Genomic DNA, 20,079 nt, shown 5'->3' with positions numbered 1-20,079 from the left:
AAATTTTACAGATGCCCCGACTGTAACCCTACAACCATTACATTCGACCAAGAATTGCAAAATAGTTTTTCAGATACCCGACAGTAACCCTACAACAAAAAAAATCAACCAACAATTGCAAAATAAATTCCATATGAAATCGCCTAAACCCTTGTGGATACCCTAAATTCAGCGAAATCCAGATGAAATCCCCTAAATTCCAGATGCCGAAGAAATGAAATCCCCTGAATTCCAGATGCCGATATTTCTGCCAACAAATGCAATCCCCTAAATTCTCAGATGCCGAACAACACAAAATCGCCTATTATGTTCAGAGAGGGAAATATGAAAGCCAACGAAAATGAAAGATGAAAGAAACATAGTGTTTATACGGCAGTGTCGAATGCAAATCATTTAGAGAGGGATGGAAAGATGAAAGAAAATAGGAGAATGGAAATATGATTACTATTCTGTTTGACAAGACAGGACTTACACATGCAGGCTATGTGCAACATAGGGTGCTGGTTTAGTGGGTAAATTGTCTAAACTGCCCTTCAGCTCATTTGGGCATTTTCGTCCAAAAAATGGCAAAATATACCCGATTTGTGATTATATATTTTGTTAGATACCTGTGATGGGATTTTTAAATGTTATGGGCCTCTGCTGTTACACGGCGAAAAGTTAGGGCCCTTTTGTGTAGTTCACTCTTATATAAAAAATGACCAAATCCTTATATTCGTGTAGTGCTATTTAAATGTCAATGGCAGATGGCATGCATATACACACTCATATTATTTGGCTTGACTTTAAGAAACAACTAGTATTAGCACCAGTGCTATGCACAGAACATAAGAATTTTAAATAATGATTATACAAAATATAATAAATGTATTGAAAATAAGAATTCTAAGCAATGAGAAGATTTAAAAAATAGAAATGTACTTATCTTGTTTCACTACTCCGTAATGAATGAAGCATCTATACAATTTTAAGTTATGATCTACGTGAGTAAAAACAATAAAATTGATGACAAAAAGAAGATGTGTAACTAATGATCAAATAATATGAGTTAATAGAATAAGATATACAAGTAAAGAAAATATGTGTGAGTAAAAATCAAAGAGTAAAATTTGCTTCTTCCCTTCTACCCAATGTTTCAATATTCAGAAAAGAATTGATCTTGAAATCGTCTCCAATTTTCTTGCCGGAATCACGATGGAGGACTCCAGCAACAATGGCAAGGAGAACTACGACGAACTTAGTGGAGAAATTCATGAAAATTTATTGAGAGGGACCTATATATACTACTAAGGGAATAAATATAATAATTACTATTAACTACAATAATAACGGCTGGATGTAACTCCCCACTAACTTTAAATAACTCCCCGCTAACTTAAATAATTACCCACTAATTTAACCACCAAGTGACCGTATGAATAGCAGATTAATATTTACTACTACAATTCATCCAAAAGAAAAAACAGTTTTATTTAAATAATAATATCTATTTTAAAATAATATTTCCCTAAATACCCCCAAAACTCCCCTTGCTGAACACCAGCTTCCTGCCGCCTCACCCGCTAGCTCCCTCATTTCCCAACGCCGGCGCTTCCCTCTTTTTCATCATTTCCGTCTCTCTCGCCGCCTCACCCTCTAGCTGCCTCTCCGCCTCGCCTTCCTCAATCGCCTGCACAGCCGCGTCGCCGGCCTTATTCCCTGTGACGTATCTTTTCAATGTTTCATTTTATTTCATGGAATGTAAAACTAATATTTAGTTATTCAAAGTTTCATAAATATGTAAATCGAAATATTCTATGTAGATTTTTGTTAATTTGGTACGTTTGTCCCTTCGCCGGAGCCATTGCCGGATTACAAGCAAAACCACCCCCTATGTTGCAATTTGAAAATTAGAAAATTAGTCCACAATATATAAATGCAGATTCAATTAATGGTAATGCGCTACTTAAAATTGTTTCAAAACTTGTTTAAAAAGCTAGTATCTTATTGGACCATTATAGTTTTTGCTTTCAAAAATTAATTAGTTAATTATTTTCATATCTGAAAATATTTTGGAAGACTCAAACCAAAGTAAAGAAAAAAAAACAGACATTTCATCTTTCCATTTTCCTTCCAAAAAAAGGTAATAGAGTCTTTTCACCCAAATGACACTTTAGATTAGAATTAGATAGATTAAGCCTTTCAGGCGGTTCGGAGGGCCCGTAAGATCAACTGCACCCTTCCTAAATCTGCCGGTGTGCGCCATTGAACGGGTTTGGATCCCCTGCTGTGGCTCCAAGCACAGCACACAGCAGGGGCTGCTGTTACACACAATTTTTTTTTAAAATAAAAAAATTAATATTTTATATATTATTTTAATATTATAATTTATTATTAAAAAATGAGCTGTGTGTAACAGAGCTCCTGCCCTGCTCAGCGGGGGATCCAAATCCCTACTGAACACGTGTCTATTTACTCCAAAAGCAGGATCTTTCCAAATAATCGACAAGAAGATCTTTCCAAATGGTTTCACCTTTTTTTTAGTTAAATAGTAGGATTGTGTTTTTCAAAAAGCTAATCGGAAAGAAGGATCTAGCACAGCAAACTGTGATAGAGCGGGCTGGGCCATTATTATTCTGGCCATTGACCCGGATGAGGATCCAAAAACCTGACCCCTTTTCTCCGGTTCGGATTCAATGATTCGATCCGAATAAATCATAAGAGAAAAGCCCGCCTCTGAACTCTTCTCCTCACTCCCAGAACTCTGCTATTCTTTGCCTACCACCAATCCATGGAAACTGACGAATCTCAAAGAGTGGTTCCATTTCAGCTTCAATTCGACAGACCTATCGCCTCGCAGGTCTGTCTCTCTCTCTCTCTCCCTCTCAAGTGGAGAAGGTATAGTGTATGCTTGTTTTTGGCGTAATTGGCGCCATTTTACTTGTGCAGATTAAGATTGCTGAATGGAACCCGGAGAAGGATTTACTGGCGATGGTGACCGAGGATTCGAAGCTTCTTCTCCATCGCTTCAATTGGCAGCGACTGTGGACGACATCCCCTGGTCAGCAGCATTTCCACTACTATATTTTTCGAAACTGATGCATAGTTTTAGGACTACTTCTTTTGGTTTGAATATGAGTATTTGGTGGCGAACTATTGAGTTACACATTTGTGTTCAAATTGGTTTGTGGATCCCTTCCTGTCAGCATTGAGACAGTGTCAATTTTGAGCTCTGGTGGCAGTGTGTTATTGTTTTGATGTTCCTCTAGGTTAAATTTTTCAATACTATGTCCAGGGAAATGCATAACATCCATATGTTGGCGCCCTGACGGTAAAGCAATTGCAGTGGGACTTGAAGACGGGACCATGTCCCTGCATGATGTTGAAGTGAGTTGGTCTAAACATTTCTGTTTGCTGAATTTTGAAATTCATGTGACAGTTGACCCCAGGCTTGGTGTGTTTATGAGAGCAGAATGGGAAGCTGCTAAGAAGTATGAAGTTTCATTGTGCTTCTGTTGTCTGTCTCAACTGGGTGGAAGATACGAAAAAGACAATGGTTTGTCACTTTTTAAACTTTCTTGTATGAGGTTATTAGAGACTATAGAGCTTACATCTTTATAATTTTGGTGTAGAATGTATGTTAAAGTATACCACTTGAGATTAGGTTGTGTGTTTGGGAAATTCAAATGCTCTGGATTTGTTCACAATGATATTCATATTAAACAGATAACTTTCATCCTTTGGATTTAGGATGTTAACAATGGAAATTCACCATATGAAGATAGGACTGCTCGCTTTTTTCCACCTGCTCCACGTGTTCCTAGGACCGCCGGACTTGTCCCTGGAGATAGTAGTGGCACGGATGAAAGTGACGATTCTTTCCGGGAACTATTTGATTCATCACGCCAACAGTTTGACATCCTATGCAGTGGGGACAAAGATGGAAATATTTATTTTAATATATTTGGCATATTCCCAATAGGAAAAGTTGTAAGTCCAATTATCATATTGTTGTAAGTTTATCCTCGCTTGTCTGACATATCCTAATGTTATTTCACATGTGACTTTGATGATGCATGGATGTTCCAGAACCTACGCGATATTGCTTTCCACAGTCCTCTACTTGCGAACCATGGCTCCTTTCAGCTCATGGATGCTTCTTTTCGTAAGGTAGATGCACTATTATACTGATTAATTTGGCATCGATACATTGACAGAGAACTCAACAGTCCAATTGTGACATGCTATATCTAGTTATGTTACACATACAATGGTACATTAAGCAGTTACACCAATTTTAGATACAGTCGATATATATGGAAAATGCAATGGTACTTCTGCTCCATGTTTGTTTTGATTCATTGTCGATGTGCCTTATATATGCTTGAATGTTGCTAAGTAGGTCCTTATCCACTTCATTCCCATAACACTCCTAATAATAATGTCCGAGTTAAGCTTCTTGTCTCTATATCTTATGTGGTTCTAGATGGAATATTGAATGTGGTGTATACAGAGTCCCTGTCTCACTATAATAACTATGATTCGGACAATGGTTTTGCATGCTATAGATAAGATTAGGCAATCACATGGGAGCCCGAGATAAAAATAAATGGAATTTGAATGACACTTTGTGAATTAGCATAATAGGAACTCCAATACTGTATAAAAAATACTTGAAAGTCAACATTTAAAGATGGACAGAGATTTGCAAGTAAAGATCCTTTTTTTGCGAAAGCACGTGTATCCACGATTTGTTCTGACCGTCAATTACTTCATGATTGAACTAATCCGTCTGAGGAATTTAACTTTTCCTATTTGCGCCTCTTCAGATGGCATTGTCCAGTGATCTCTGTCATATCACAGTGTTGTGCTCTGGCATGCTCACTAAAACTGGATTGGAATCATGTGATAATCAGTTATCTGGATGCCATTTAGATGGGCTCCATTGCTTAGTCCTAGACAGCACAATGTTTCAGAAAAGGTAATTGTAATTTGATTAAATATACGATAATAGATCCTGGACTCTATGATTGCATCTGGTTGATTAGTTATCCAAAAATTCCATTTTTCTCCATAAAATATGTGATTCATTAACTTAAGGGATTATTAGGATTGGCCTATCCAAGGCACTAGTCCACCAGATTGCTAATCAGTGGGAATGAAAAAGATTCTACATGATGAGTCTGTATCCTGATAAAACATCAATGCTTATGTTGATTATGGAAAGCTAGACTACCAACATTGTAAAGCTATTTTATAACACATTGATATTCCTCCTCACTATATTTTTCCACCTTTGTTATAATTAATTCCATACTCCACTTTTTAAGATGTCTCGTGTCTACAAAATAAAGTTTTTTCTTCTTGTTATTTCTGAATGACCTGTATCTTTGGTGCCAAAAACCGCTGGCCAATTATTTTTTGCTTTTGTAGTGGGATACAATGCCAATTTTCTGGTAGCTAGTGTTGGTGGAGAGGTGGTTATGAATTTTAATACTTCAGAAAAAACAAGAGATTTTGTGATCACTTTCACTGTGATTTGGAGCAGATTGTATTTGACTATTAGTTTATCTTAATGACACAACGCATATTTCCTAAGACTCAGCATGATTTCAATTTGCTGCAGTGACTGATTGTTCATATTTCCCGTACTTTTCACCATCTATGATAGGAAAAATGAACTTCATCAGGTGGCTCTGCAAGCTTCCAATGTGGAGCATCTTATTGAAGTCATTCGCAAATCAATAGCTATCATGTATAAGCAGTGGTCAGATGCAATGCATGTGTACCAGGAAAAGTTCAATGCTTTATCCTCCCTGATTGTTGACCATGGTAACTATTAAGAAGAAAACAACAATTCAGTTATAAGCATTATTTTATCTTTCTATTCAAATCTTTATACCATAAAAACTGCAGGACTTGATTCCAGTCCTCAAGAAGAGTTTCTAAGCTTGTTGGGTGGTGCAAGGACAAGTCCGCCTGTTCATCAATTTTTAGTTAGCTCCCTTGGTGAAGCAGTATGTTCTACCTCTAAAGTGTAGAATAATTAAGTCACCGAATTGTTTGAATATGGCTTGTATAACTATATGTGACGCTAGTTGCCCCTAGGGGTCCCGACACCTAAGGCTGTTTGTGGGTCCTGCACAATTAATACTCTCCCATTTATTTGATTATGAATTATATGTACATTTGCAACTAACTTGGTTTATTGGTTCTTAGGGGCTCAAACGGGTAGCGAAGGCTGTTTCTGGGGCTGGCAAGGAGCTCCAAACAATTGTGCTTGACCATCTGCAGGTGCGTCTTATGCTTAACAGAAACATATCACCATGTCACTGCTAGATCTTTTCAAATGCATTTACTAGGCTGTAATAGTTTATGATAGAGTATATTGTTCTGACTCCAAAAACTGCTATGAACTTGGATATTATTCTACTATCCGAATCACAAAGGTGCTATTCATCTAATGTGGTTGTGTGTTTGTCTGATTGATAACTTTTTTTGGTAATATCTTGCAGAATTCACAAAGTTCCCCTTACCCTGGTTTACTACTATTAATTTTCTTTTACGAATCGTAATATCTCTATATTAGTATCAGTGTGTTTTTATGTTACTTGCAGATTGTTTTTTAGGAACATAGTTTCCTTAAAACCTGAATCTAAACATCTGATTCTCAGCCTGCTGCAGAAATTATTGGATTTAGAATGGGAGAACTAAGAGGGCTTTCCAAGTGGCGTGCACGGTTTCAGGGTATTGGATTGGAGGAGAGGTTAATTGATAATGCTACAGAAAGAGCTGGAATGTTGCTTGTTCAGATTGAAAGATTCATTAGGATTTTATCTTCAGTGGTGCAGCAGGTATTGTACAATTAGATGAAACTGTTGTACCCCTTTAATGAAATTACTTTAGCTGTATGATTTTGAAACGTGTTCTCCCTTGATAATAAACATACATGAATGTTGCTGTAGTGGGGATACTAAACTGAAGGAAACTTTTAAACTCTGTTGGATCAAAAACTTCAAAATTGGGATTATTTATTGGATGCTGGTTTGTGGCTGGTAATTAATGGGATCTTCAACTTGATTTTTGAACATGAATTGAATAAAAGAACTTATTTGTACTTTGTAAGTTGATGCAAACACACACATAGAAATGTGTTCCTTTTCAATATTTTGCTCGTTGTGTATGATTGACCTTGGGTGATATCTGAATTTTGATTCAAAATCTTCAACTAAAATGTATTCTTAATTACGAATGTTTGAAGAAAGTACAATCATTTTTTTATTTGGAACCACTGCCTAGGTGTAATTCTAGCATCTCAGGTTCGTTATTTTTTTTTTCTAATGTTAAATGACTGGAGTTTCGTGAAACTTCATTGTATGAAGAAACTAGCTATATGAGGACATCTATATGGAGCATATAGGCATGTCAGTGTTACAATTTCTCAAAGTTTTTGCTATGCAGCAATACTTCTTGTCTTCTCACCTGACTGTGCAATTCTACTACTTGCTTCTGTTGCAGTTCTCAAATTTTATCAACTGGCTTCTCAAATGTGTGAAGGTTCTAATGTCCGAACCAAGTGATCAACTTCTCCCGTTTAGTAGGTTTGGCAACTAGCTTTTCTTTGCTGTTCTTGCAAATTCATGGGATTCTTCAAAACTCAGCTGATATTTCCATCTCTGGCAGTGAACTCGTTATCCTTTTCCTAAAGTTTTTATACGACCAAGATCCTGTTGGTATGTTGCTGCAGGATACCCAGCTTGATCATAACGTTGAAGTTGACTTGTAAGTATATTTGATGAATTGACTCTGTGACCTAAACTTGGTTTCATGGCTGTTATTGATGTAAAATGGATTAATTTTACCATAATTGTCAAATAATACGTCTTTTAGAGTTTAGTATATTTCGCAGTACATGTATAATATGGAAAGGGACTAGTAACTGACATTCATTATGAAAGAGTTCATTAATCCCCATGCAGCTATCGTCAATTCTATATATGGAACTAGCTTTCATTGTTAAATGTTAATTAAGTACTCAGGTATATTAATTAACTAAAAAAAGTTAGCATCCATGTGAACTGGAAGTTTACTTTCTGATGATGTAAGGTTTAACTTCAAGTTCACTATATAATCAGAGCTGGTATTTCAGTAAATGGGTGTTTGATATCCATGCAAATAGTTCAGTTTTGGAATTTTTGTTATAATAGTCAAGAGATCCACAGGACAATGAACAGCTACGAGTAATATGGTGTAATGAACATTCAATGTCAGAAGCTATTAATAAAATGCTGTCTTTTTTTCTGAAGTAAGCTTAGCCGGTTGTCTTAAGTGGATATCTGTCAACATCAATTCCAACATTAATTTATTTTGTACTGCAAGGGAAACTAAGCAACGAGTCACAGAATTAGCTCATTTTGGAGGATTCTCAGATTCTGAATACTTGAAAAGAACATTGGCGAAAGAATTTCAACAAATGGAATCCTGGTATGCAATACACCTCATTGCTTATTTACATATGATGCATATGATGTAGGTGTATTTTTTTGGTATAGGGCTAGTGAGTGATTCTATTTTGAATCAGCATCTTCTAAAGAGACTAATCTATTAAATTTAGGCCACACTGCCACAGGCAGCTTGCCCTCTACCTGTTGCTTTTAGAAAAAGAAGAAATTGATGGCATGATGAATTAGTTTCTGGGGTTATCTGAATTTGTCCAGAAAAACTTGCTCCGTACATTTTTTATACTAATATAACAATGCCTTGAATTTCGTAAATGTAAATCCTCAATTGCTGGATGCCTGGATCTAATGAGACAAAATTGTAGTTTCAAGGAGGCTCTAGAGATGCCACTGACCACAGTTTCCAGAAGGATACTTTGTAAAGACATTTTGCCACTTTTCCCCGTTTCATCTGTGCCTAATTTGAAGTCAGCTTATATTCCAGTATCAATATCATACTACCAGGTAAATTTTGTTTCTCTTGCTAACTGACTAACTGTTAATATACACTACAAACATATTGGTTTAGTGATACGCTTGTTCGTGGTTTTTCCAATTCTATTTGCATCAGCATACTAATGTTCATTTGTTCATTATGTTAATTTAATGCCTAAAATGCTTCAAATCAGTGCTGCTTGTAACTATACGCCTCCTGTAATAATATTAATATATTCATCACAATCATGAATATCAGGTCCAATATGCATATAAGCAACTTGCATTGGTATCTCATCAGTTTCTAGAGAGACTCAAGACAACCTAGATAATTCTACTAAAGATTTTAAAGCTCACTCAGATTCAAGATCCATGGTGGTTATGCAGAATGCCTAACCTATCTTGCAGTAATATTGATAAATTCGTCAAACACTTCGACAATAGGTCTGCTGTTCAATACAAATCTTACAATAGTAAATCACTTGTTAGTTAAAAACCAAGGTAACCTGAATTATAATTCTAAACGAGACCTTGAAAAAACAAAGTCCATTTTGATGAGTTTTTATGAGAACTACGAGGAGCACCACGTTAGTAGACTGCTTAGGTCCAAGCAGAAGAGTCATTATGTATGTAAAAGAAAATGAAGTTGCTTGCATCCCTAAATGCTGAAGTACAGACTCTAAAGGTCCTCATTAACTACACTAACTGGAAAACAGCTCCAAATTAATTATGGTCTACAATGACATGAAGCAAAAATTTGTTCTCAAAAACAGTAAATCTAAATACTTACACCAGGGCATTTTTTTATTATTAATATCAATAAAAACCAAGTTTGTTTAGCCATGTAGCTGAGTAGCCAGCTGATCTAGCATTGCTATAACTTTGATAATCACATTGGCCAGGAAGCTCCCCATGGAACCACACATCAGAGGCTTACTGATTATACCTCTTTTATGGTACCTGATGAGACTTTTCCAAATATCACAAATTGCATTGGTGTAGCAAGGGGGCTCATACATGATTCTGACAACTTGAAGACGGGCCTTAATTCACTTGAGGTTGCTTTGTTATGCATCCCTGATGGTTATCGCTGTGTAGATTTGTCTCAATACAAAGTAAGTGTGAAACTTTACCTGAGTTTATTTTGTTTTTCGGGCCTCAATCTCTCGCCTCTTCTCTAAAACAGGACGAACAAATTGTGTTGCTGCTAAATGATGTAAACACAGACTCTGACAGCTCAGGTAATGCTTGTATGATGATGGTACAAACAGATGACCTCACATTTGTATCCATATCAAGATCGCCCCCCTCTTGGAATCTTCATGAACTCAAGGTATGCATGTGTGTGTGTCTCTAATATGTATATATTCTACAACATATGAATAAACAGACACCTCTGTACATGTTGCTGTGGCTTTGTATTTCTGCCTTGTTATTCCCAGAAAATCATCCCCAGTTTATAATTTCAGTAGCAGACAAATATACTATGTAAATAAATGCTGGGAAAGAAACTCTGTCCTCCCTAAAAAATGGAAAAGAGGTCTCATCTTGAAAGGAGAGTCATCCTTGATGCAAACAACTACTCCCTCCGTTCCATACTAAGTGAGACGTTTCTATTTTGTCACAAGAATTTAGGTAGAGGTATTTAGTGAATTAAATTGTAAAAGTAAAGTTGGAGAGGAATAAATTAAGAAAGAGAAAGAGAGAATAAAGTAAGAGAGATGAAGGATAATGTAAAAGAGAGAAGTGAGTTAACGTCTCACTTAGGTTGGGACATCCCAAAAAGGAATACATCTCAGTTAGGATGGGATGGAGGGAGTTCTACTTCGAGATATTATCTCCCCGTTTCTGTTATAGTTAAAGATAATTGGCCTAGCAGGATGTGTCCCTCTGAGAATATACTGTAAGCATATAACTGGTGTGACTTATTTTCAGGATTTTATTACATGCCTGCACTTGGAGAATGAAAAGGCTCGAGAAATTCCTCACTCTTTGGTTGCTCCTTTGGCAGTTAGTGGTGAGTTTTTCATGCAGTTATTTTTCCTGCAGTAGCGTTTCTCTACAATTACAATATATGCATGATGAAGCAGTGCCTCTTGACATTTTGGTAGTTAGAAGTAAACTAGTAGTTCGAAGTTGAACTGATATTGCTGCCTAACCCTCATGTTCAGCATCCAGAGGTGTCGCTTGTGTTTTTGGCGCGAGGAAACGTGCCTTGGTGTATATTCTAGAGGAAGATGAAGAAGTTACAGATTCAGAATAAGTTACTACTGAGCTAGTACTTGTTCTGTTATACTTCTAGTTGGATGTATAAGTGGCCAAATCTTGCTTTTAGTATAAGTGGAGAGTTGTTGGGCATGGATATGTTGTACCATAGAGGATCTTTATGTTGAAATTATACATTAGCGTTCTGATGCTTGTAAATCAGTTTTGAATCTGATATAATTTTATTAGCCTACATATGTCAATTCTTCAGTTCACATAATATCTCAGCTGGCCATAACAAATGAAACTTAATAAATTACTTATGAATGGCTACAAAAATTTCAAGATGTAATATGCAAAATTACTTAAACACTGATCTACTAATTCTTTGAATTTTAAAACTACTAATTATATTACGCTTATATGCACTAATGTAGTGTGACTAAACATTTCCAAGTTCCAACTAATGTCCTCCATGCAAGTAATTACCCCTCAAAAATAAAATAAAAGGAGTAATATGTGTCGTTGCCGTGTGAATCATAATTTATAAGTTTTTAATTAAATCATTTCACACGTTTTGATACAGGAACTAGGTGTGCGCTGAGACTATGATCGATTATAGATTTAGTATCGTCATCCAAACACAAGAACGATAATTATTCTCACGTGAATCTCATATCCCATTTCCATAAGTTAATTAGCCTTTTCATCCAATTCGGTTTGATTAACACAATAAAAAATCATTTCTGCAACAAAAATTGCCACTCATGCAATGCAATACTGTTAACCACTAGTTGGGGCAAATTGAAAGATCATTCACCGAAGACTGATTCGATTAAGAAGGTCGAGTCTAGATCATAAGTACTAGCGCCTTTTTTCCTTGCTGTTGTTTCCCTTCCTCTTCTCTCTTTTCCTTTGTATCTTCGGGCGAGACCTCTTCATTGGTGCCTTCTTCAATTGCTTCTTCCTAACAACAGGGGTTTTCTGCTTGCCTGTCTCAGATGCATGCACAGATGGAGCATGTTCTACTTCAGACTTATCAGCTGGAAGCACTTCCTCCCGGGAAATTTCACTTGTAGTCACTATGACTTGGACATCATCATTGTCATACATCATGGTCCCTTGCGGAAACAAAATAAGAGATAAGATTAGAATAGGCCAGAATCGCGCATCAGGCACACATACGAAGCATTTTACTGCATTTCTTATTGATCGACCTACATAGGATAAGGTACAACAAGGGGGCTGCACATAGAAATCTCATATTGCACTATACAACGTTGTATCCCAAAACAAAAGCAAGTTACCAACACTAGATTATAGATACTCCCTCCGTCCAGGCTAAGATGACACATTTCTTGGCCGGCACGGGATTTTAGGAGTTATTGGTTAAAGTGTTCAATTGGAGAGAGAAAATGTGGGTGTAAGTATTAAAATAGAGAGAGAAAGAAAGATAATATTTTAATAGGAGTGAGAAAAAGTGGTTGGGTGTATTAAGTAGAGAGAGAGTTTCCAAAAAAGGAAATGTGTCTTCTTTGTTGGGACAAACTAAAAAGGAAAACGTATCATCTTAAGCGGGATCGAGGGAGTACTATTCTAACATGCAAATCATATCAACTATAGCATTTTTCTGATCTTCGTAGATATACATGTTCATATGTGTTGATTAAAGCAGCATATTTTTCTTATGAATCAAGTGTAAGCAAACCCAGAATAACCCCATACTAAGAACTAGACCTAGAAACAATCGAGGGGATTCAGACTTCATTATACACATGCCAGAGAATATGTCAGTGGATGGAGATAAGTATATGGTACCTGAAACTGAGGCAACTGGTTCACTATCCTTATCTTGCTCTTCTAGCTCGCCTTCCTCGTCAGATTTTGCAGTAACAGCAGATGGATCCACTGGAACTCCACCAGACATAACAAATTCTCTTTCCAACTTTCTCTGGAATAAGATTGTATGCATAAACATTACCACAGACTCCCAAAAGGAAAACTGAAGAGCTGTATATTAACAAAGTTATGATCATCACACAATGATACAATTACCAAATAACCCAGCACAGCAATACTCTAAAAACTAGTATGCACATGACTTTTGAAACGATACTGTGTTGATTCACCAAATAACAACTATAATAGTATATTCTAGTCAAGTACACATTAAAGTTCAACTATCATATAAATTCCACTGAAGAGCATATATATCAATAGAAATCATCCATTATATCTATTCCTAGCCTGAGATTTTGAGTTTACTGGCCATCTGACTAACAAGTATAATCAAACTCCAATCGCAACATAAATCAATCTTCCAAACATCAATTACAAGCTGTGCAATGCCTAGCACTTATCACTAAGAAACGCGTATACACACAATAATTTTCAGGGAAACCTAATTATAATCAAATATCGTAGTTTTATAGATTATACATGTTAGAATGCAAGATAAAGCAAAATAACAAAAATAGAAAAACTGTTGACCTTAGTAATTGAATCGAGAAAAAAATAGCATCAAAAAGCAAATTTGAAACCTTTTTGCGCAGCTCAATGCGCTTACGGCGTCCAGCTTCTTCTTGCTGCTGCAAGGCCTCTTTTCTCCTCTTCTTCTTCCTCTTGTGAAAACCACCTACGAAATCTCTGCACCGTATGAATAATCAGTATCAAACCATGGATATAATCAATTTCAGCTAATTAATCGTATTTGCTCACCAGAAAAGGAAAAGTAAGAAAATCAAACGTACTTGAGATCCTTTTCGTCGAAACATACAGAGAGTGATTTGTTCCTGAGAGATCTCTTTTTAATATGGCGAGTCCGGAGCGGTGCTCCGCCTTCCTCAGCCGTCGCTGCCGCCATATCCATGGCTGTGGCGGAGATTGTTAAACCCTAAACCTGATTTTTTTTTCTTTTTTTTTTTTATTTAACCTAAACCTGATTTTTGTTTGTTTTGGCTTTAGCAGGGAACTGGAAGGAATGAAAAAAGAGTAGGCGCTTATCAGAGATGTACCGCGCGCTTCTCTTCTTGTCCTTTCGTCTTATTTAAATAATTTATTTTTTATAAATTATAAAAATAAAAATTAAATTCATTTTGTTTTTTAGTTACATTATTGCAAAACCGAAAATGATTAGTGTTATTATGTTTGTATAAGTAGTATATTACCCCCTCCGTCCCATATAAATAGGTCTTTTAGGATTGACATGAGTTTTAATATATGATTGGTAAAGTAATAAAGAAAGAGGAAAAATAGTTAAAATTGTGTAGTGGGTGGTGAAATCATAAATGTTAAAGTAAAAGAAAAGAAGAAAAAAAGTTAACATAAATGAATATGGATTATTTCTATGGGACAGACGAAAATGCAATATAACCTATTTTTATGGGACGGAGATAGTACGTAATGATTTTCCACATCACACTTAAAATGACATGTTTTCCTTTTAGTTTGTCCCAAATAAGATGACTCATTTTTTTTAATAAATTCTCTCTCTTCAATTAATACATTCAATCATTTTTCGCACTCAATTAAAATATTCATCTCTCTTTCTACCTCTATTTTTAATTCATACACCCACTTTTTCTCTCTAATTAAAAACATTAACCAATAACTCCTAAAATCTCGTGTCGACTAATAAATGTGTCATCTTAGCTGGGGCGAAGAGAGTGGTAATAAGTTTAATCTGCTTTAGATTCTCAATTCTCCTTTGGTATCATTAAATATAAAATGTTGGTTTTTTGGCGTAGAATTTTATGTAATGTTTGTTTTGTAAGTTATAAAGAGAGAATGAAGGAATAGAGAGAAAATAGAAATGCTGATATTTCTATTTTGGAAACATTTAATATTTATGAGGATAACCTAAAAAGAAAAATATCTTATTCTTATTATGACAAATGGAGTATTAGATTGTCTTGAAATAATGTTCATTTGACCAAACCCCACTAGAAATAATGTTCATTTGTATTCTAAAGGGTGTACATGTGACCAATTGTATTGTCTGAAATAATGTTATGTCCATCACGACATAACATGTAAATTAATATGTACTCTTCATTTGTCAACTAAAAAAAATCTCCATTTCACTAATTTGCACGTTCTCCATTCATAAAAAATAGACTATTTTATCATTTGGACCGTCTACAAAATTAGATTCATTTCTAAATATATAAAATTTTAAACAATTAAAGACAATGGTACTACTAATGATGTGAACTTTACTGTTCCCTAATAATACTTTTACCATTTTTTTTTCTTTTATCTTTTACTTTATCAAATGCACATTAAAACCCGTGTGGCTACATGCTACTCCCTTCGTCCCACATTTTTGTCCACTTTTGACATTTTTATCCGTCCTCCATTTGTTATTCACATTCATTTTTTATTATAAATGATAGTAGGCCTATATTTCATTAACCCAATACACTATATATATTATACAATTAATATATAAAAATGAGATCCATATTCCATAATTTTTTCAATTTACTTTTGTTTGCATTTTAAAAAAACTGAGGGAGTATTTTATTTACTTAGAACATAAGAGCATCTCCAATGGAAAAATGTATATTGAGAATGTATATTTCTCATTTATCTTCTCAAAATGGTAAAGTAATGAACTCAAATGAAAGAAGGTAAACTAGAATGACAAACAAAATAACTAACTTTTTACCTTTTCTATTAAGAAGAGGTAAAAATACATTCTCAAAATGAAAAGAATGTATAATACCTCCTCAAATACTCTTTTCATTGGAGCATGAAATTTTATAAAGAAAGGGTAAATGTGATAGTTATTTCTCTTTAAATCTCTATTTACCCCTTCTCTGAAGATGCTCTAAATAGAACAATACTTAGGAGATGCTCTAAACAGAACAACACAACTAAGTGAAGGGCAAACATAGTCATCTCAGCTACCAAGACCCAATCAACCAAACAACATTAAATATAGAAAAGAAACTTTCACCAGCCGACGGCTTTCCCAACCATACAAGTTATAACAATACAAGAACAAAAAGAAACATACAAAGGTCACTTTTTTCCCCAGTCAAATGGAAATATGGAAAAGCCCCAAACCCAAAACTAATGAAAAACCCATATCAAACAAATTGGGTTAGTTGCTTTGAATATAATCAAACAACACGCAACCTCCATTCCTTTTATCTACTACTCCACTCCAGTGACTCACTCACTCAAGTCCGTCGCGAAGGCAATACTATCTTCAAAGGTTTGTGTATTTATTTTAGTTTTATTGATTGGGGAAAAGCTGCGTGTGCTTGCTTGAATTTTTACTACTACATGATTCCAGACTCATTTATTCTATTGTGATACATGAATATGCTGAAAATCTACATCTCGGACTTCGAATAATTGCTTACCTTTGTTTGATTAACCCAATTTCTTTGGGAAAGTAGCCAATTCGTGTTGTTATATATGAATGCTTTTGTCTCTTCCACGAGAGTGATTTGGTTTGGGGCTTAATATAATCGAGATTGTGTTTGCAAATTTTCTCAATCTGTTGGTTATATAATTTCATTTTGATTTACAAAGTCCCATCCTCAGTGATGGGCTACCTAATTCGAGTGTTCTATTATTTCAGTTGTAAAAATTGAACTCGGGACCTAAGTTCATTAGAGTTGGAATGATAATGTTGATCTCGTATGTTTGTTTGTAATATTTGAATTATATGATTCAATTAAGTTATTTAACTGTGGCTCATCCCAATTTTAATTTATAAGTTGAAGTTTAATCTTTAAACGTTGAAGTTTAATGTTCTTGCTTATTTAATTTGTTTTATTTAATAAGCCTTAACCAAGTAATAAATCATCATTACTTATTCTCACTTGGAAGATATTGAAGATTTTCAGTAGATGATTTCCATATTTAAAGTACTACTATGGACATTGACACATTGTCATGTAAATTTTAAAATTAAAAGCTATTTGTTGATTTATTTTTTATAATTTGTTGTAGATTTAGTGGATATTATGAAACTCTATTTTTTTAAGCCTTGGATGATGTTATGTTTGTTTAGGTTGATGGATGCTAATCATGATATGGCTTTTTAGAATTTTTGGTCTTTCTGTTTTTCAGTTTTTTGAATTTTTATGTAATTTCGGTTTTGTTTGGTTTTTATGTTTATCAGTTTCAGGTTTTTGATTAATTCAGTTCTGTTTGGTTTTAATTTTAAAAAAATTTTGGGTTTTCGGTTTGGTTATATTTGAACAAAAAAAGCTAACTGAAAACCGAACGCTCATCCCTAGACATTACATAAAAATCAGAGCTGGTGTGGGAATATTTTTTATATTACTACATAGTAGTTCTCTCTTGATAATAAACTTGCACTCTCCCTGTTTCTCTCTCACACACTCACTCCCACCAGTTTCTCTCTTGTGATTACACACGGAGGAGAGAAGAGATGGTTGGGCCGGGACGACCACAATTTGTGCTATTTGGATCGTCGATAGTTCAGCAAAGTTTCTCCAATGGAGGATGGGGAGCTATTCTTACTGATCTCTATGACCGTAAGGTATTTATTTCCATCTTCTTTTTAAATTTTCTGAAAGGAATTTTCTCAGCTGCTGAGATTTTGTATGTAGTATTTTATTAGAGATTTGAAGGTTGAATCTTATGTTGGATGATGGAAAACAAAATAGACAGTACCATAAAATAGCTACCAATCAAAATCTGCGAGGCTAATTTTTTGATGTCATTTTTTTTGCAAAAGGAGAGAGGTTGTAGATTCAGTTAATTTGATTGTTTTAATTATTGTCCTTATTTTTGTGAATTTTTTAGGCAGACATAGTTTTGCGAGGATATTCTGGCTGGAATTCGAGGCGTGCTGTTCAAGTATTGGACCTAGTTTTCCCAAAGGTATCTTCTCGAATGATGGTTGAATATGCCATATATTTTTCTGCGTATACGTGTATGTTTGACTGGTTGTGTATGTAACCACTATGTATGTACGTATATATAAATTGAAATAGCAAATCCGTGTGATCTATTGGTAATAGAATGAGATTCATTGGCTATGATGATGAAATTATATCTTAATTAATCAATTTAACTTAGCAGCATTGATTATTCAAATTGTTTGTGCCCTTTATGCTTCTATTGGTTTGCATCTTATGTTTTTCGGTAATTCAAACTTTGTTCAGGAAGCAGAGGTTCAGCCTTCATTGGTTATAGTGTATTTTGGTGGGAATGATGCAGTGCACCCTCATCCTAGTGGCTTAGGTGTTCATGTTCCTCTTCCTGAATATATTGACAACATGAAGAAGATCTATTTTCATCTCAGGGTAAGCAATGCTTCTTTCATCTACTCTTCTTTGAAGAAATGTACTATTCTCTATGGATTACAGGTTGTATGAAATGATTACCGGATGGTTCAAATGGTTTCATTGTACATTATGATCTGCAGGAATTGTCATAACCAAGCAACTTTTTGTTATTAATGGTTTTGCTTTTTGATCAAGAGAACATGATTGATGAAGGCTATGTATTTGTATGGAAAAGAAAGCTCAAGTTCAAAACTAGGCATGTGGAATGTCTTTAACTATGCCCGTTATTTTGAATAGGAACAAAGAGGACTAGTGAGCTTGCACTTTATTTTGATGCAACATTAGAAAGCTTGTTAATTAATGGTTGAGATGTAGGATCTTTAAGTTATGGATGTGAATATGCCGTAGTGTTGTCTTTAAAGTTCAGTGGTATTTAATATGTTGTCGGTAGCTTGAAACGACCTGCATTAGATAAGTTTATTTACTGATTCCAAACGTTCTCAATTCTCATACAACAATTGGCCTATTTACAGAGTCTTACAGATAAGGTCCGAGTAATTTTTCTTACTTCGCCTCCCATCAACGAAGCACTGATTCGTGAACATTTTGGGTGATTTGCACTTTCTTTATCTATTTTCCTCGTATTTGTCTTACCATGCCATAAATCTTATGTTGCTCTTCCCTGTCTCTCTAAAAACAGTATTTTACATGACAAACAAGTCCGGAAAAATGAAACATGCCGTATCTATGCTGATGCTTTAGTAGACTCTTGCAAGCAGTTAGACGTTAAAGTTGTCAACCTTTGGACTGCCCTTCAGCAACGAGAAGATTGGGCAACAACTTGCTTAACGTAAGTTTGTGCTCCACGATTTACACTTTCCTATGTATCTGCAATTTTGTCCTTGTATACTGCGTTCAAACAATCAATTGGTATGTGCAGAGATGGAATCCATTTTACACCGGAGGGGAGCCAAATTGTGGTGAAAGAGATTCTGAAGGTTATAAAAGAGGCTGACTGGGAACCTAGCCTCTTTTGGGAGTCGATGCCGATTGAATTTTCTGAAGATTCGCCTTATTACATGGTTCATCCTTACAATCATGGTAAGACCACGAACTCTTCTTTTGGCATCTCTAGTTGGAAAATCAAGTGGACTGCTGATAAAATTCGCTCAAAGCTTTGAAACATTCAGGGCTTTTTGTATGAATCCATAATAAACTAGGAGTATTATGTATTATACGATTCATTGCTCACTCAACTATTTATGATTTCATGGAATGTAATCCAACATATGTTGCGTTATGTATAATAAGATTACCCTTACTAGTATAATTTTGATAAATTGAGTGCAAGTGAGGTGGTTTGGTAATTCAAGAGGAAACAGATTCGAGAAAATCAAGTTTGCATGTAACTGAGGGAATATTATGCGATCGTATCATTGTGTTTTTGCAGATAATTCTAGGGACAAGGATCTATATCTGAAGGGACAAGGATGATTCTATTGTTTTAAATTACAGATAGAATGCTAGTTAAACATGCGGTTTTTAACTAAACTAATCGACAGAAACACGAGAAAACAAAGAAACAAAAGGTAACAACAAAAAATGGAAATCAAATTTTATATAGAAGGATTGTAAGTTAAAACAATAGCCTCTACACCTAGCGCTCCCTTAATGGTGTCTTTAATATG

The 20,079-nt window shown here is 35.1% G+C and overlaps 3 protein-coding genes across 3 annotated transcripts; 2 read left to right on the top strand and 1 right to left on the bottom strand.

Moving 5' to 3' along the window:
- The first annotated feature begins 2,541 nt into the window (after positions 1 to 2,541).
- Positions 2,542 to 11,397, top strand: LOC121806945 (anaphase-promoting complex subunit 4-like). Its single transcript, XM_042207123.1, has 19 exons — positions 2,542 to 2,839; positions 2,929 to 3,040; positions 3,275 to 3,366; positions 3,452 to 3,535; positions 3,730 to 3,969; positions 4,069 to 4,149; positions 4,809 to 4,960; positions 5,651 to 5,811; positions 5,896 to 5,996; positions 6,199 to 6,273; positions 6,654 to 6,833; positions 7,498 to 7,580; positions 7,663 to 7,761; positions 8,359 to 8,463; positions 8,804 to 8,942; positions 9,815 to 10,027; positions 10,099 to 10,245; positions 10,848 to 10,929; positions 11,084 to 11,397. The coding sequence occupies exons 1-19, from the start codon at positions 2,771 to 2,773 to the stop codon at positions 11,173 to 11,175; spliced, it is 2,307 nt and encodes a 768-aa protein (XP_042063057.1). The 5' UTR covers positions 2,542 to 2,770; the 3' UTR covers positions 11,176 to 11,397.
- A 376-nt stretch (positions 11,398 to 11,773) lies between these two features.
- On the bottom strand, positions 11,774 to 14,126 carry LOC121806357 (nucleolar protein 12-like). The gene is made up of 4 exons (XM_042206365.1): positions 13,868 to 14,126; positions 13,658 to 13,763; positions 12,936 to 13,068; positions 11,774 to 12,238 (listed from the first exon to the last, which is right to left on the bottom strand). The coding sequence occupies exons 1-4, from the start codon at positions 13,984 to 13,986 to the stop codon at positions 11,982 to 11,984; spliced, it is 615 nt and encodes a 204-aa protein (XP_042062299.1). The 5' UTR covers positions 13,987 to 14,126; the 3' UTR covers positions 11,774 to 11,981.
- A 2,000-nt stretch (positions 14,127 to 16,126) lies between these two features.
- Positions 16,127 to 19,731, top strand: LOC121809502 (GDSL esterase/lipase CPRD49-like). The gene is made up of 7 exons (XM_042210158.1): positions 16,127 to 16,338; positions 17,494 to 17,640; positions 17,907 to 17,984; positions 18,269 to 18,409; positions 18,925 to 19,001; positions 19,092 to 19,241; positions 19,332 to 19,731. The coding sequence occupies exons 2-7, from the start codon at positions 17,530 to 17,532 to the stop codon at positions 19,570 to 19,572; spliced, it is 798 nt and encodes a 265-aa protein (XP_042066092.1). The 5' UTR covers positions 16,127 to 16,338; positions 17,494 to 17,529; the 3' UTR covers positions 19,573 to 19,731.
- Positions 19,732 to 20,079: the final 348 nt, after the last annotated feature.

Source organism: Salvia splendens, chromosome 6 (assembly GCF_004379255.2).
Source record: "Salvia splendens isolate huo1 chromosome 6, SspV2, whole genome shotgun sequence".
Taxonomy (NCBI): Eukaryota; Viridiplantae; Streptophyta; class Magnoliopsida; order Lamiales; family Lamiaceae; genus Salvia; species Salvia splendens.
This window is presented reverse-complemented; position numbering and strand designations above follow the sequence as displayed.

Excerpts from the sequence above, each read along its gene's own strand:
- LOC121806945 (XM_042207123.1), top strand. The coding sequence starts at position 2,771 with ATGGAAACTGACGAATCTCAAAGAGTGGTTCCATTTCAGCTTCAATTC. Across the intron at positions 5,812-5,895 it reads CTCCCTGATTGTTGACCATG|GACTTGATTCCAGTCCTCAA; the intron begins GTAACTATTAAG and ends TAAAAACTGCAG. Across the intron at positions 10,028-10,098 it reads TAGATTTGTCTCAATACAAA|GACGAACAAATTGTGTTGCT; the intron begins GTAAGTGTGAAA and ends TCTCTAAAACAG.
- LOC121806357 (XM_042206365.1), bottom strand. The coding sequence starts at position 13,986 with ATGGATATGGCGGCAGCGACGGCTGAGGAAGGCGGAGCACCGCTCCGG. Across the intron at positions 13,764-13,867 it reads TTCGACGAAAAGGATCTCAA|AGATTTCGTAGGTGGTTTTC; the intron begins GTACGTTTGATT and ends CATACGGTGCAG. Across the intron at positions 12,239-12,935 it reads ACCAGTTGCCTCAGTTTCAG|GGACCATGATGTATGACAAT; the intron begins GTACCATATACT and ends TGTTTCCGCAAG.
- LOC121809502 (XM_042210158.1), top strand. The coding sequence starts at position 17,530 with ATGGTTGGGCCGGGACGACCACAATTTGTGCTATTTGGATCGTCGATA. Across the intron at positions 17,985-18,268 it reads TGGACCTAGTTTTCCCAAAG|GAAGCAGAGGTTCAGCCTTC; the intron begins GTATCTTCTCGA and ends AACTTTGTTCAG. Across the intron at positions 19,002-19,091 it reads CTGATTCGTGAACATTTTGG|TATTTTACATGACAAACAAG; the intron begins GTGATTTGCACT and ends CTCTAAAAACAG.